This window comes from Andrographis paniculata, unplaced genomic scaffold (genome assembly GCF_009805555.1).
Source record: "Andrographis paniculata isolate CXL003 unplaced genomic scaffold, ASM980555v1 Contig95END, whole genome shotgun sequence".
Classification (NCBI taxonomy): Eukaryota; Viridiplantae; Streptophyta; class Magnoliopsida; order Lamiales; family Acanthaceae; genus Andrographis; species Andrographis paniculata.
In genome coordinates, this window is record NW_026137634.1 from 493,538 (window position 1) to 509,160 (window position 15,623).

Genomic DNA, 15,623 nt, shown 5'->3' on the forward strand with positions numbered 1-15,623 from the left:
AAAATAAAATGGTTTTATAGGAATAGTATTTGTTTTTTTTGACTTATTGTTATGGTGCCATTCTAAAGTCGCATTACACTGCAGACCAAAAACGCGTTTGTATTAAGTTTATATGAAAGCGCATTTGCAAATAATGAAAACGGAAAATAATATGTATATATATGTATGTAGGGCGCACACGCACACATTTAGAAAGGAACAAACTAGAGAGTCTGAGGAGGTAACCACAAACGAGACCTGATCCTCTTCTAGGGTTCTTCGATAACTTCGCCGCCCTATCTCTTTATCTTCACAAGCGGCTACTCCTCCACCGATTCGCTCATTTTTGGGTAATGATATGCTTTTTGTGCCTTCTAGGCGTCGTCTTTTTGTTTTGTGCATTTGGGAATCTTTGTTTATGCAGGCCGTTGAATTTATTTCCTGCGATATGTGTTGACGAACGACGGATTTCGGTTGTTGAAAAGGCCGAATCTTTTGTGGCGTTTTTGAATCCTGACAGGGTTGAATTTTCTTGAATTTTCAAAAATGGCAAGTGTTAAGATAGTTTAGTTTAAATCGGACATGGATGGAAATTTGGTTGTAAAACATGTTGTTCTTTGATCGGTCAGGGAAATCTTGACGGGGTTGATGTATTGTTAATTTCTTCCGGGGATGTGAATTCGTTTTGTTGTTCCATTTTGAGATCTATCTAATTTTGGTTTTTTAAAGTATTGAATTTGAGGTTTCTAATGGATATATATTTTTTCGTCTCATAGTTTTAGGCATGGCTAATCTTAGATTTTGTACATAAAAAATGTTTTTTAATTGAAATTTTGATTTTGTTTTCTAAATTATTCTCCTTACATGATAATTATTGATTTCATTGGAGATTTGATGTGCTTACCTCTTTTGCTGATGTATGTTAATTTTTCATTCTATATTTCCATTCAGTTTGGTCAGGTTGTGACCGTACAGACTGGCACCGCACTTCATTTGATGCTTGGGGTTGTTGTTGCTACTTCTTTGGTTTGCAAAGCCATATTTTGTGGTTGAAACTTGACACCATTACCTACCATAACAACTCTTGGTCTGTGACTTGTAAGTATGTAACCATATGTATCCCTAAGCAATTGATATACTGAAAGCTGCAGCATGTATAGCTGCTACTTGTCTACAGGCATAGAGTTGCGTGTGATCGGGACTCATATATTTCTTATTTTAGCCTTTAAATGACCACTGGTCTTTTGTTTCTGGATCATATTATTTTGATCAATGTTTCTGGGTCATATTATTTTCCAAAAGAGCATTGTGGTTGTAATGTGCTATATTACATATTCCTTAATATTTAGCCTTTCTCAATATATATTTATATATATATACACACACACACACATATTTTAAAGCAGTTTCTGTTGGTTTTAATCCTAAAATGGATGCATTATGGCACATGGCTCTGTGCTGCTATGTACCCTGCTCGTGTCAAAGAAAAGTGCCAAATTTAAAAACGCTCAAATTTATAATATTGTTTAAAACTGATAATACACAAATCTATTAAATGAATTAAATATATAATTTGAAAATGTATTCTAATTTTTTATACATAATTTAGAATGAATTAAATATTATATATAATATAGTAACATTTAGCATGCCAGATAATTATAAAATCTAGCAATTTAATCATAGCAAGCAATATAATGATGGAAACCAATGAGAAAAACAAAATTGCAAGAAACTAAGAAGGTGAAATTGTAATGAAACAGAAGAAAGAAGAGAAAGCACTGTGAGAAGAACAAAGAAGAAATGGAAGTGTTCATACAAGGAGACAAGGATGAACAATACCTGCTATAACTATTACCTAAAGTTCTCTTCTGTGATGCCCTTGATTAAGACTTGATCGTTTCCAGCCTCAACATAAGAGGCTTGAGCCATGTTGTCATTACTTGCATAGATCTAGAGATAACTGATGTGTTTGTTGGAATTAATTTGTTGATAGCATTTAATAAAGCCTTAGAATTGTTTATGCGGTAGTTGCTTTTTTCTTTTATATCATAGCATTTTGTTAACTCATGTTATTTCATGCAGGTATATCTTGGATATTCAACTAAAGTTATCTGAAGCTGTGGAACTTGTGCACTTGTTGCGCCTTCGTCTATTCTGTAATTGGGCACAGAAAAATCAGGTGGTTCTGATGGATCATGTTCCTCACTCTATGGAAATGCAAATGAGAATGGTTGGTCATATGTCAAACAATCAAGAACACCAGCAATTTTCAGTATCAAATGAACATGTGGGTTTGGTAGAGCAGATGTCTGGTAATTCTGGGTATAACACCTTAATGATTCCAATTAATACAGTGGGACATGTTGGATCTTCCGGTGCCAATATTGGGCTAAGTTCAAGTGGTATGCAAAACCAACGTGCTCGTGAAAATACAGTTGTGCCAAACAATATAGCAGGATACAACCTGAACACATCACTGCCAGTAAAAAGAAAGGCTGAGATGGCACCTTTGGCGAACATGTCTAATTCTCTGCCTAACAAGTTCCCAGCGCAGATGGGAACCAATGCCAATTGGCATTTGTTGCCATCAGGGCTGCAGAGTAGACCTGGACCAGCTCCACCGAATTCAGGTTCTGGTGTACAGGTTCAATCTGCATTAAACAAGAAAATTGCATCAAATGAATCTGCACATAATAAACCTGTGGCGCAACGTGGACGCCCTCCCAAAAAACAAACCACCCAAATTGAATCAGCAACGAAGTCTCGGCCTGAGTCATCTGAAGCAGTAAGGTCGAAAATGAGAGAGAATCTTGCATCTGCAATTGCTATGGCAACTCAGAAGCAAGGCAGTATTTTAAATTCTGAGAAAGATCATAGTGACATTACTAACACTCAACAGCTGTCAAGGAATACCCAGGCTGTTCAATCCAATCCAGCTTTGAATGGTCATGATACTGGGTCTGGTTCTCAGAAAGTGTCTAAAGAAATAGTTGTGGGTGCAGCCAATGATCCAAAGATGTATTCTTCTGAGCTTCCATCTAATGGAATTAGCATGGATGGTGGGCACACTTTTCAAGAATTTCCATACACTTCCATTTTCCCTGATGTGGATGTACCATTTAGTGATAACTTTTTTGCAAAAGATGATCTCTTGCAAGGAAATGGGCTTTCTTGGGCATTTGATTTTGATATGCAGAAGAGGGAGGGGGAGGATCAAAATGTTGCTGATAAAGCTAATCAACCAACTTTGAAGCCAGAGGATTTGGCTTTCAAAATTGAAGCTGAACTTTTTAAGCTATTTGGTGGTGTAAACAAAAAGTACAAAGAAAAGGGCAGGTCCCTTTTGTTCAATCTTAAGGATCGAAATAATCCAGAATTGAGGGAAAGAGTCATGGCTGGTGAGATACCTCCAGAAAAACTTTGTTCAATGTCAGCAGAAGAGCTTGCTTCCAAGGAATTATCTGAGTGGCGCATGACGAAAGCAGTAGAGCTGGCTCAAATGGTAGTTTTGCCTGATACTGATGGTGATATGAGGCGTTTGGTGAAAAAAACACACAAGGGTGAGTATCAAGTGGAGTTTGACCGTGATGATAGCATTGTGGAAGAAGTTTCGGGTGGGACTTCAATGGTAACAAGGCTTCAGCCAAAAAAGGAGACTGCATCTCATTCTGCAACCAAGGCAAATCTTAAAGATGAAGAGAATACTTCAGTTCAGAAGAGTGTGTCGGAAAACCAGGAATTTTCAGGTAGCCTGGTTATTCCAACTGATGGTGCAGATTTGATGCAAGGAATGATGGTGGATGAAATGAAGGATGCTGAATCGCTACCCCCAATTGTTTCGCTGGATGAGTTTATGGAGTCCCTGAATTCTGAACCTCCTTTTGCAAACTTATCCGCAGATGGATTGCTGAAGACCTCAGAGACACATGAAGAAAAGTCTAATGTTGTGAAGAACACATCCGCTCCTGCTTTAGACTCCCCTAAAGATGATTCCTCCAAAGAGGTTGATGCTGTTAAGAAGCATGACATTGATATGACTTTTAAATCCAGTAGAAGTCCCAAGCAGAGCATTCTCTCGACTGTTGGAGTCAAGGAAGAAAATATTTGGGAGGGTGCACTTCAGTTGAGTGTATCGTCATCAGTGACTGTTTACTGTCAATTTCGAAGGTTTGTGTGTTTATGGTTGTCAATACTAGATATATGTAGTGACTATCTATGCCTTTCCCGACATTACCCTCTTAACAGTACGGTAAATGATCAATATGTTAGATTAATCTTCATAGTATTGGTTGAGGCCTTTTCAGCATTTATTATCTTGGTCATCTTATTATTGGTTATACCAACAGTTATAGTATAGTCTATATGCATTTTATTATTTGGGTTTCTTTCTGTTGTTACTGAAGATTGTTTCTGTACATACCTTGTTCGGCTCATGGTAAAGCTTGTGTGCCTCTCAATCTAAGTTTGATAAAATTGTGAGATAAATTAGAAATAATTCTAGTAAGCCTATTCAGTTGTTAATTTAATTCTTTCACAAGCTTTTGAGCCGCTAATGATGAAAATATCCCTATTAATCAATAACCGCCCCTAAGTTTGTATAAATTATTAGCTACAGTGTTGAAGTAAAAAAAAAAGAATGTTCATATTGGCCTAAGAGCAGAAAGTGATCATTTCTTTTTGGAAAATTAAAAGAAGGTTTTATGCTGTATGTATTAATAAACTTGATGAATTTTCATTTATTTTCAAATTTTGCACATTATCCATGTTTAGTTTTCCAACAATGAACTCATACCATGTTTCTGAAATTCAATAACATATTTTGAAGATTTGAGCATTTTTGTGCAAACACTTATTTTGTAAGCTATATCTTTAGTAGCTGTAAATAAGCTTAAAGTTTGTAAAATTACAAAAGTATGTCATTCAAGAATGAATGACATAGCCCCTTTGACAGCATAATGTGGTGTTTAGAGTTTAAAGTATAATTTGCTTAGCATGTAACTGTTATTAAACATCTGTGAATAGGAACTGCTCTACTCCTAGGCTTATCCTTCCTTGGTTTTTATTTACTTTGAGTTATGATGGCATATTGGCATATACAGATATAATGCATTAACTATTTGGTGTTCACAACAGCATTTACAAGTCACATCAATTATTGACTAGAATTCTTGTTTTGGGAAAGTAATATTGTATCCATATATTTATTGTTCTCTTCTTGCTGACTTGTTGAACCCTTTCTTTAACAGTGGCGAGAAAACTTCTGTGAAGGAGTGGCCCACCTCTTTGGAGATCAAGGGAAGAGTTAGACTCGAGGCATTCGGCAAATTTCTTCAAGAACTTCCTCTGTCTAGAACTCGTGCAGTCATGGTATTTCAGGGCCTCCTTGTTCTTTTACCTTATAACTAGTATCCGTCTCCTTTACTGCCCGTTTTCATTTTGTTTGCAACTAAGGTGATGTGTGTACATAGATGGCATTTATCTCGGTATTGGATTGTTGGCTAATTAGAAAAATATGCAAAAGGTTGAAACTTGTTGGATAATTTTTTGTTTGATAGACAAGTGCAAAACATTCCATGACAACATTTCATAATAAAAGAGCAATCAAGAGTTTACTTAAGCACACCCCACAATATTTCCATTTATTACCGATCAAATGCCATTTAAGTTGATATCATCAGTATTGATATAGTTGGTATATTTTGCAAGAAACCGTAGATGCTGTAGTATAATCAATTGCTCATACTTTTTGATTGCCATGTATTCGGTATAGTAGTTTCTAGATATAGTTTGGCTTTTTTAGTTCCCAAGAACTTGTGACTGCTGTGTGGAAGTGAACTTGTTTTGAACTCAGAAGCCATACCAGTTAATTCACTATCTCAAAATTGTTATGAGCAAATTTGATGGCAATACTAATCAGGAATCACTTGTCTATAACCTTCTTCGATTCTGGCAGTTGATGATTTGCTTGATCTAGGGCATCGACTTATTTTTCCAAATTCTTGCCAGTTAGTCTCATTAATCAAGCCTGGCCTTGTTTCTATCCGCAGGTTCTCCAAATCGACTTGAAGGACAACTCCCCCGAGAAACAGTTGCGTGACTTCTCTGAGGTAACAAATATTGTCCGAATCCTCATTCACACTTATACATACATATTTATACATATAGATTTTCACATATCCCGACTATTTGTACTCAAAAGCCATCTTCCGAATCCAGGCTGTAGAATCCTACTCTGCAGATGAACGGCTAGGATACGCAGAACCAACGCCCGGCGTCGAGCTCTATCTCTGCCCCCCGACATCCAAAATGACAGAAATGCTCAACAAATACTTGCCCAAACGTCGCCCCCTGCCGGAGCCGAGTAGTTCTACAGAAAATGGACTAATTGGTGTTGTTGTATGGAGAAGAGCTCATATAAGCAGCAACATTTCATCATCATCATCACCATCACGTAATTCATCATCACACAACAAACACAGCACCAAAAAGCAACAATATTCTTCTTCTACATCTGCTCCTAATAGGATGATGCAAAATTCATCTTCTACTACTACTTCTACTACTACTAATGTGAATGCCGTTAACGCTATCGCTACCCCTTCTAGGCTGCCATCCCGTCCGGCCTTTAACAACCCGTCGTTGTCGTCGTTGCATCATCCTCCTCCGCCACCGGAGGGTGACGACGATGACGATGTCCCTCCGGGATTTGGGCCTGGTGCAATAGCAGCAGCAGCAAGAAAAGATGATGATGACTTGCCTGAATTCAACTTTTCTAGTCATTTAAACCCTCCTTCACAAAATATGATGTTGACTCCTCATGTAGATCAGGTCAGGGAACTCATTAAAAAATATGGCCAAAGTGGTGGCGCCGCCATTGTTGGTGGTGGTGGTGGTGCTAGCACTCTTGCTGGCATTGAGCCATGGAATGACGACGATGATGATGATATACCCGAGTGGCGGCCGGAAGTGGGCCTCGGCCACCGTCCTAATCAACAGCTGCCGCCTCGACGGCCTCCGCCGCCTGCCGGCAGCGGCGGGAGGTGGGTGCAACCTCCTCCTCATGAGGGAAGATGGAGACCTTATTAATTATAATAGATGGCAGTTAAAGTCGAAGTTTTTGTAAATAAATTTTGTTTCATTTGTTGCTTTTTTGGCATTGTTATGACCTTTTGTGTTTCTCTTATCATTATGAGACTTTTTTTTTTAAACTTTTTGTTGTTGGGATGATACTTACTTTTTACCAGCAAAGTTAGTTTACTCTTTTTCTGAAATCGATCAATTTTGGTATTTTGGTCTGTTTTTTTGTTGTGATCATCTCAATTCATATATGAAAGTTTGATTGTATTATTATTATTATTATCGTTACTAACCATTCATTCCCAATCAATCTTACATATAAACTAAAGTACTAAACCAACAATGTTAACTATATCATCAACCCCCAAGAGCCTCTTTTAGGGCAGCTCGTTGATCGGGTGCCAATTTTTCGGGGAATTTAACGTCGAAAATGATCTTGAGATTCCCATATTTGCTAGGCTCCTTAGAGATGGGCATGCCTTCTTTTTCGACGACGAGCTCGTAACCGGGGCTTATAATGTCAGTCACCGGTATGGATAGGTTTCGATTATCCAGTGTGACGATCTCCACAGTTGTCCCTCGAATAGCTTGCGCCAATGTTACCTGATAACTCATCATCAAGTCGCTCCCGTCTCTTTTGAACTTGTCGTGTGGCTTTTCTTCGATCACAAAGATGAGATCTGCCGGGAGCTGATTCGGTTGCTCGTTTCCTTTGTCTTGGAACGTTATCTTCGTCCCTTTTTTCCACCCGGGCTTCACTTCTATCGTTAGTATCTCAGTTTCTGTCGACATTTGCCTGCAAGAAACACGAACTCGAAATAACAACATATCCTTTTGAAAAAAAGAAGATGGATTAGGACATCATACACATACCCATTCGCATCGGCTACTTGTCTAGAAATTTTCATTTTTCTTGTCGAACCCGTGTAAAGCTCCTCGAGGCTGCAAGGAAGTTTATTCTCGACCGGAGGTGGCTTCTTCGGCACATTGACTCCAGCTCCGTCGCAAGAGTTTCTGAACGACTCTGCGTCCGTTGAATACCTCCTCGACCTCCCGGAAACTGAGGATCCATAATCGAATGGACTGCTCCCGAAGAACTCAGCAAAGATATCCTCTGCATTTCTTGGATTGAATTGTGTCCGGCTCCCAGACGAGCCCGGTCGTGGCGTGTCTTTTAGACCCTCTTCGCCGTCCTGGTCGTAGATTCGCCGTTTATTCGGATCACTCAACACCTGAAGTAATCCACAAAAAAGACCTCTGAATCATCACATGTTTTGAACTAATAATTCTCATCAACAAAATGTGGGCTCTCCATTGTTGATCATAGCCAAGAAATTAGGGCATTGAGAAACACAAAATTCCGAAATGTGAGCTTTAAATTGTCGATCCAAACCGAAGCAGGAAATTAGAGCAAGACAGAAACCAATTCAGCAGCAAATTGATGATGATTAAGCGTCGCCTAATTCTGTGAGGCATTTCGGCCAACATCTCAAGAACAACATGTTTACGCTTATAAAAAAACTAACCTCGTAGGCCTCAGAAATTTCAATGAATTTGGCCTCGGCTTGGTCCTTGTTGTTGGGATTCTTGTCGGGATGCCATTTCATGGCCAATCTTCTGTACGCCTTCTTCAGATCATCATCCGTTGCGGTCCTTCCCACATTCAATATCTCGTAATAATCCACACCCATTCTTCTTCTTCTTCTTCTTCCTTCCCAAATTATTTATTAGTTAATTACTATATGTTGACAACAAACAAACCCTAACCTAACCTAACCTCAGATCAGATCATCAACGCCAATTCTTCACAATTACCAATCGATTTCGATTTCTAGTCTACACCCGCCCAATCCAATCCTATCGGACAGTTGAATGTGGTCAAGAAAGAGATTAGAAAAATTCAACAAGGAATCAAATCATAAACAAAAACACACGCACAGAATTGCATCTATCTATCCGTTTGTTGTTACGGTTATATATCTTCATTGAATGAATTTCAAGCAAGTAGTTTTTCTTTTGAATAAATATGTTAGTACTAGTATAATGTAACAATACGTATATCTTTAATTTTAAATATTGTTCAGAGAAATAAGCAAAAAAGTGTCGGGATAGTGAGATGGCTAGCGTTTAAAACTTGTGGTTATGCTCTGTATTGTACGTTATTAATTAAATTAACAATATCGAATGTATATATGTATGTTTATTTACTATTTTAATTTGTAGTAAAAAAATTATTAGATTAACATATATATTGAACACAAATAAATTAAATAGCAATAACAATAACAATAGCCAACAAAGTGGTGTAGTATACATGCATTTACTACTATATTAAATCATTTTTTTTAGCATAAAAGCCCAAAGCCGTAAGATCGATAGACATAAAAAATTCAAATTTGAATCTATCTGTCAATTCCCAAAAATATACGTATAAAACAGCAAATTCAACAAAAGTAATATTTGTATGTTGTTTACTTATCCAGATAATTTGCTAAAGGGAATGTTTTGGAGACAAAAATACAAAAACAGCAGCAATGGAATAATGGATAGAGTCAGTCCAAAAGTGAATTGTGTGTGTAACAAACACAACACACTCTTTTTTTCTTTTCCAATATCTCTCATTTTACTTACCTTCTTACCTTTGCCTTCGTCTTCCTCCTATTCATTGTCTTTTTATCCAGCAAATACGAACATCTAACAGGTTTGTTTTACATCGACAAGCAGAAGCCTAGAAACACCACACCATAATAGCAAACCGATTACTTAGAAGATTACCACCCCGAGGTTGAAGAAGCCCCTTTGGCTTTCTGTGACGACCCGGCGCCCATTTCAGGAACATCACCGATGTCCAGAGAGTCGGGAAGCTTATCTGATGGATCATGAGGTTGGATCTACAACAAAATACTCTCTCTCTAAGTCATTTATACATAAACAAGATTTGCAATGTAGGAAATATACGAAGCCCACATTTGAAAATCCCCGATCAGGCTACTGTTATATCCTTTGATTTGATTTAAGAAGCATGACAAGGGCTACTGTTTTCTTCCATGATAATCATAGCAATCTTAGGAAATCGATAGCAAAGGCATGATCATCAACAACAGGGCAGTAAAGAAGGCAAACAGATAGATAGAGGGATGGAGTTGACTCAATTTAGAAGACAACTAATTGAAGATTTAGAGCAAATTACCTCAAGCTGATTTATCATGTCGACTGCAGCATCCAGATCGCATCTGCTGGTTATGTAGACGCTGTGAAGGGATTCATACGATATTCCTGGAAAGGTCATCTGAAGGTAAGCTAAATCCATGTCTTCATCAACATTTGTCTTTTCTTGAGTCATCATTTCATTTGATGGAGCATATCGAGACGATGAACTAAAGTATTCGCCACCACGATGATCGTTCTTCTTCCATTTGGAGAAGTCACCAGCAGCCGGTATTGCTCCATCATTCCAAGAAGGTTTCTGGCGGTGACTTTGTTGGGGCAAAATGTTTTCAGAATGATTCCCATACGCCTCATTTCTTCTATTGAATTCTTGTGCAGGACCAAAGCCCTTGTCCACATCAGAACCAACTCTTTTTGAGAGTGGCGTGTAGGGCGATGCAAACGGATTTAAAGAAGATGATCTTGAATTCATTGCTGCAGCAAGGAGTTGAATGAAAAGGTGCCCTTGACAACATGGAAAGGTGTAACTCTTGATGAAGCAACCCAAGAATTGGAAATAAAAACACAAAGTTCTTCGATAATAAGCTTATCACAAGTAATGCTGTGCAAAACCTAATGGAATAATACAGACCAAACTCGACTAGAATTGAGATGTAACACTGCCTGCTCAAATAGATTTCTACAAAGAGTAACAATACAAAATTACGAAAAACAGAATATATGCGCACACACACATACACATATATACGTTCATATGAAACAGAGAGATCCTTTAAGGTCTAATTGTCTCACTCTACGGGCAAATGCAACAGCACAAGATAGGGTGTTGTATAATGACACAGCAACCAGTCACAAATTCTTAGAGCTTATAAACAGACACATAACTATACCAAAATTCAGAGTATGAACATCAACAAAAGATGGAGGCAAACTGTTTCTATGATGCTATATGATCGGAACAAATTCGGAAACAAACACCTTAAGTGGAAAAAAGTATCCACCACCTCCATCCACAGCCCTACCCGTAACCCTAACCCTAATCCTACTCATATTACTATTGCGATCAAACTGTCCTTCTCAGGGGAAATTTCAAAATGAAGGCGAGGAAACTTTAACGTAGCAGGAAAAAATTTACAATTATTCGAAAAAACAATCATCGTTTGCAAAAGAATAAGATGCTCAAAGAATTCGTCAAGAGTTTCGATGATAAAGTAATGAATCAATTGAATACATATGAATAAACAAAACAAAACCGTGTCGCAGCAAGATCGATCACACGCCTATAAGCAACAAGCAAGTGCAAAAGTAGGATCACGACGGCGAAGCCACGACGGAACTGAGAAACCCTAGATTTGGTGATCAGAAGGCAAAAGTGAAACCAATTCAAGATTCAAGGGAAAAGGAATTGCGGAGGATTCACCGGAGAAATTTTGCATTTGCACGATCAAAATAATAATTATAAATATATACACATATATTTTATTATTCGATAGCGTAACTTTGGAAGGTGACGTCAGTCACTGTTGTCAAGTGATATTTATTTTTCCGTAAAAGGATAAATAAATTTATCTGTTTTGTTTACATTGATTTTTATATCATAGGATTTGAATATTTTGAAAATTAATTATATTCATTTTTTATACATATCATGCATAATTTAATAATTCAACAAATTTCATATTATATATTTAATTCATTCATAAAAGATGTTTATTTAAAATTTAAAATTTTGCTTTTGCTTCTGGGTATAGAAAATCATAAAAATTTTATATAAAATTATATTTAGGATTTTATTTTATTAATTTTATCGTATTGCTTTTAGAAGAATTATATTAATTAAAAAGTAACACTTTGTTGCAGGCAATTTTATCAAAAACTTTTACTATCAAGTCATATTTATAATTATATATATTTTAAAAAAATAACGCTTGAAAGTTGAGTAAATAAACAGCTATAGTCAATAAATGAAAAAACATTTGAATGAACTCATCCCACCTGCAATAATGTTAAATTAGATAATTAACTATCCAATTGTTTTCAAACAAAATAACTATTTATATTACTATAGATTATATAAAAAAATCCAAAAAAAAAAAAAAAAAAAAAAAACACACACACACACACACAATGCAAGAAAAGGGAAACACCATAGATACAGAAGCAGCAGCAGCAGAGGGCAACAAGTTCTATAATGTTACAAAATGATCTAACAAGTTTAAACAGTGTTGTGCCAAATGAGAACAACAAACAGACAACACAAAGTACAGTTTATAAGCCGGCGTTCAATCGTAAAGCAAGGAAAACAAGAAGCTTCGACAAGTTTATTACGATCCCTCCCACATGCACTAGAGTGAGTGTACGTATGAATGAATTGTATGACTTGTTACCTAACGCACCGGCTGCTGGTTGTAATGGTTCTTCTCTTTCTTTTTAGCAGCTGCAAGTTTGGCGCTTCTAGCAGCAGCCTCCATGGCAGCAGCTCTTGAAGCTCCATCCATCTCTTTGTTCGATTTCTTTTTCTTGGAAGATGCGACCTTTTTGAGCTTCTCTTTTACATCGACAGCAGATGCCTCTGTAGTCTCTTCTTCCACTTGTTTGGTTCTTGAGGTGTCCTCCTCGTGTCCATTGGAGACATCCGAATTGGTGTTCGGGTCCTGTGTTTCTTTAATCTTGTCCTTCTTCTTCTTCTTCTTTGCGCTTTTAGATTCTGCAGGTGCGTTGTCTTTTCTATCTCCTCCATTCCCGTTTGATTGTTCATCTTTTCCTTCTTTGTTGACAGCATCTGCAAGTGAATTGAACGTGAAAATTTTAGCTTAAATAGTAACAGGTTGTTTCAATAAAGCCATTAAAACAAGATTAAAAACATTATTAGTAATTCTGAAAATATATAATACATTATGACAGCACCAGTTCGGTGGAAGAAACTAAGGTAGTCAGAACACATCATACGGAATCGTCTCAAGAAACAGAAATGATTTTCGTAAACAAGAGGAAATGTGGTGGGGGGGATACCTGATGCCTTGTCTTGGGATTTCTCTTTTGGGTTGACACCAAAATCAGCTAAAATTGCATCCAGCTCTTCAAGCTCCTTCTTTTTCCTCTCCTTCTTTGAAAGCTGCCTTTCTGTCTCCTTAGGAGCAGGAGAAACTTCTACAGCCTCTTTCACAATTGGCTCCGACTCCGGCTCAGTTTGTTCTTGAGCCTCGGTTTCATGGTCATGTTCCTCTTCCACATCATCATCACCTTCATCGAGAAGTTCATCTTCAGTTTCACTTTCCTACAATTACAATGCACTATGAGTCAATCAATATATAAACTTCATTGGAATCTAAAATTCATGATAATTTATTGGAAGGTTGATTGAAATCCATCAAGCACAATTTCCTTGGGCAGGAGCAATACTTACACCGAAAGTAAAAATACAAAATTTTATCATTTTGTTGGGCATTATAAGAAATTTTTCGGTCCAGGAAATTACAAGATTCTGAAAGTAATTATGAACCTAAAGGTTAGAGAGTATCAGCACATATACCAGATGAAGTTTAAAACACTATCAGGCATATGTCATTTTATATCCCATACTAATAAGTTTTAAGAATGATATGCCAAAAGAAACCACAGATCAATTTTTAAATTTTTTTTAATAAGGTACTGAAAAATTATATTGGTTGCAAGTGATGTTACATGCGGTAGGAATTATGAATTATTTGCTTCAGCAGAAAACATGACTTAGTTGTGGAACATTTCTTGTTGTAGAACTATTGAAAGACGAAGCAAAGGGAACACAAAAATTCCTCATTAATAATCAGCAAACTAGCTAAGATGCATTTCCCATACAAGCTTTAATTCTGTCTTGTTATAAAATCAACAAAATTAATCAGGAACAATTCAATTGAAAATCCTGAGAAACTTACACAAAGTATTAAATTAGCCATATAGCATAATTCATCATGCAAATCATTGAGATATTGCTACGGATAGGAATTCAATTATGAAGAAGCAAATGGCCACATAGAATGTTTGCAAAACAGCATAGGCAGACCAACTAAAGGAAGAACTTACAAGCGGCTCATCCATTATGCATCACTGACGCACCAACCAAACCAGATTCTTATAATTCAAAAGGGACAGCCAATCAAACAGTAACCCAATTAAATCAATTAACCATCTTACAGCAACACCTTGCAGTCAACAATTTCCAAAATTAAACAAGTTCAAAGATGCGAGACACTAGCACAATAAACCACAATCTAGTTCTTTTATACCTCCACATGATCATGTTTATCAGCTTCCTCAGCCTTATTTGAATTGGAACCACCCCATATAGCCTGGGGAGGTGCAGTGGTAGCATAATAGTCGTCATCATCCTCGTCATCAACATCTGCCCATGACTTAACTGTCAAAGGCGCAGGAGCCCAGAACACCTGCTTCTCCTCAGTTTCCTTGGATTTAGACTCAGAAGCTTTTCCCTTACCTCCCTTGGACGAACCCTTCTCTTTGTCAGATTTCTTCTTCTTTCTCAAACTCCCTAGAGCTGCAAAAACATTATTGTTGCTCACCGTAAATGATCCTTCATCCCTTCTGTTCCCACCACCGACCATTTTCTATTATACGAAAATTTTGAAAACCCTAGAGAACAGCGGCAGATCAGTTTTAACCAAAACCCGAAACTCAGATACACCAAGTCGCCGATTATTTCAGTAACAAGATTAACAGAATTCAAACACCGACCAGAAGATCAAACGCGAAAATTTAAAAAATAAAAACCTAAAACACTCGCCACAAAATAAGTCAATCCAGATAAGTAAAATTCCTCTGAATTTTTAAATCGAACAAACTTGTACGCTCAAATCTGCTATATCCAGATACTCCTTTCAGATGTACAACCTCCTCAGCTCCAACCGGCCCAGGATTCCGAAATGCTACCTAGATATGCAGTTTAATACGCAAATTCGGGTTTAAAACACAAAAAAAAACACGGGTACAGTGAGGTTGGGCTCCGATTCGCTAAAAGAAATTGCGTAGCATACAGAGGTCAGAGATATTCTTGTGGATAGAGATGGAAACCGAGGGTTTGCCAAAACGGTGACGGACAGCGGAGGCTGAAGTGTGGTGCAGATTACGTGAGAGAGGAAGAGAGGGTTTATATACATGTGGTTTGTTCACATCCCAGTCCTTCCATTTTCTGTTATGTTCATTTTGTCCCCAAACTGTAAATCGCCATGTTTGGCTACCATCATTTCTTAGGATTCATCATTATTGATTTTAAAAAATATATTTTTATAAAATATTAAATATTAAAATTATTTATATATTTTTATTATTCCTTACATTATTATTATTTTTTAATTAATTATAAAATTTTGAAAGATTCTTTAAATTAAAACAAAAAATAT

The 15,623-nt window shown here is 37.0% G+C and overlaps 4 protein-coding genes across 8 annotated transcripts; 1 reads left to right on the forward strand and 3 right to left on the reverse strand.

The window, feature by feature from the left end:
* Positions 1-930: 930 nt before the first annotated feature.
* LOC127243263 (uncharacterized) lies at positions 931-7,237 on the forward strand. The gene is made up of 5 exons (XM_051263186.1): positions 931-1,081; positions 2,065-4,149; positions 5,229-5,349; positions 6,030-6,089; positions 6,199-7,237. The coding sequence occupies exons 2-5, from the start codon at positions 2,171-2,173 to the stop codon at positions 7,066-7,068; spliced, it is 3,030 nt and encodes a 1,009-aa protein (XP_051119143.1). The 5' UTR covers positions 931-1,081; positions 2,065-2,170; the 3' UTR covers positions 7,069-7,237.
* Positions 7,238-7,304: 67 nt separating this feature from the next.
* On the reverse strand, positions 7,305-11,675 carry LOC127243267 (uncharacterized). Of its 5 annotated transcripts, none has more exons than XM_051263199.1 (6): positions 11,481-11,675; positions 10,250-10,701; positions 8,837-9,950; positions 8,586-8,766; positions 7,933-8,291; positions 7,305-7,855 (listed from the first exon to the last, which is right to left on the reverse strand). In XM_051263199.1, exons 4-6 carry the CDS (start codon positions 8,748-8,750, stop codon positions 7,417-7,419), a joined length of 963 nt encoding a protein of 320 aa, XP_051119156.1. In that variant the 5' UTR covers positions 8,751-8,766; positions 8,837-9,950; positions 10,250-10,701; positions 11,481-11,675; the 3' UTR covers positions 7,305-7,416. The 5 variants fall into 5 exon arrangements, with proteins under 5 accessions (XP_051119156.1, XP_051119155.1, XP_051119153.1 ...); XM_051263198.1 differs by having other exon boundaries at positions 8,586-8,770; XM_051263196.1 differs by having other exon boundaries at positions 8,586-9,950.
* LOC127243553 (polyadenylate-binding protein-interacting protein 6-like) lies at positions 9,831-10,699 on the reverse strand. The gene is made up of 2 exons (XM_051263640.1): positions 10,250-10,699; positions 9,831-9,950 (listed from the first exon to the last, which is right to left on the reverse strand). The coding sequence occupies exons 1-2, from the start codon at positions 10,697-10,699 to the stop codon at positions 9,831-9,833; spliced, it is 570 nt and encodes a 189-aa protein (XP_051119597.1).
* A 680-nt stretch (positions 11,676-12,355) lies between the features above and the next one.
* LOC127243426 (uncharacterized) lies at positions 12,356-15,353 on the reverse strand. Its single transcript, XM_051263436.1, has 3 exons — positions 14,493-15,353; positions 13,240-13,504; positions 12,356-13,009 (listed from the first exon to the last, which is right to left on the reverse strand). Exons 1-3 carry the CDS (start codon positions 14,826-14,828, stop codon positions 12,615-12,617), a joined length of 996 nt encoding a protein of 331 aa, XP_051119393.1. The 5' UTR covers positions 14,829-15,353; the 3' UTR covers positions 12,356-12,614.
* Positions 15,354-15,623: the final 270 nt, after the last annotated feature.

Bases quoted from the DNA above. Each gene is read 5' to 3' on its own strand.
- LOC127243263 (XM_051263186.1), top strand. From the start codon at position 2,171: ATGGATCATGTTCCTCACTCTATGGAAATGCAAATGAGAATGGTTGGT. The intron at 4,150-5,228 runs GTTTGTGTGTTT...TTTCTTTAACAG, and splicing joins GTTTACTGTCAATTTCGAAG to TGGCGAGAAAACTTCTGTGA. The intron at 6,090-6,198 runs GTAACAAATATT...TTCCGAATCCAG, and splicing joins AGTTGCGTGACTTCTCTGAG to GCTGTAGAATCCTACTCTGC.
- LOC127243267 (XM_051263199.1), bottom strand. From the start codon at position 8,750: ATGGGTGTGGATTATTACGAGATATTGAATGTGGGAAGGACCGCAACG. The intron at 8,292-8,585 runs GTTAGTTTTTTT...GGATTACTTCAG, and splicing joins AAATTTCTGAGGCCTACGAG to GTGTTGAGTGATCCGAATAA. The intron at 7,856-7,932 runs GTATGTGTATGA...TGTTTCTTGCAG, and splicing joins CAAGTAGCCGATGCGAATGG to GCAAATGTCGACAGAAACTG.
- LOC127243553 (XM_051263640.1), bottom strand. From the start codon at position 10,699: ATGAATTCAAGATCATCTTCTTTAAATCCGTTTGCATCGCCCTACACG. The intron at 9,951-10,249 runs GTAATTTGCTCT...ATTTTGTTGTAG, and splicing joins ACATGATAAATCAGCTTGAG to ATCCAACCTCATGATCCATC.
- LOC127243426 (XM_051263436.1), bottom strand. From the start codon at position 14,828: ATGGTCGGTGGTGGGAACAGAAGGGATGAAGGATCATTTACGGTGAGC. The intron at 13,505-14,492 runs GTATAAAAGAAC...TTGTAATTGTAG, and splicing joins ATAAACATGATCATGTGGAG to GAAAGTGAAACTGAAGATGA. The intron at 13,010-13,239 runs GTATCCCCCCCA...ATTCACTTGCAG, and splicing joins ATCCCAAGACAAGGCATCAG to ATGCTGTCAACAAAGAAGGA.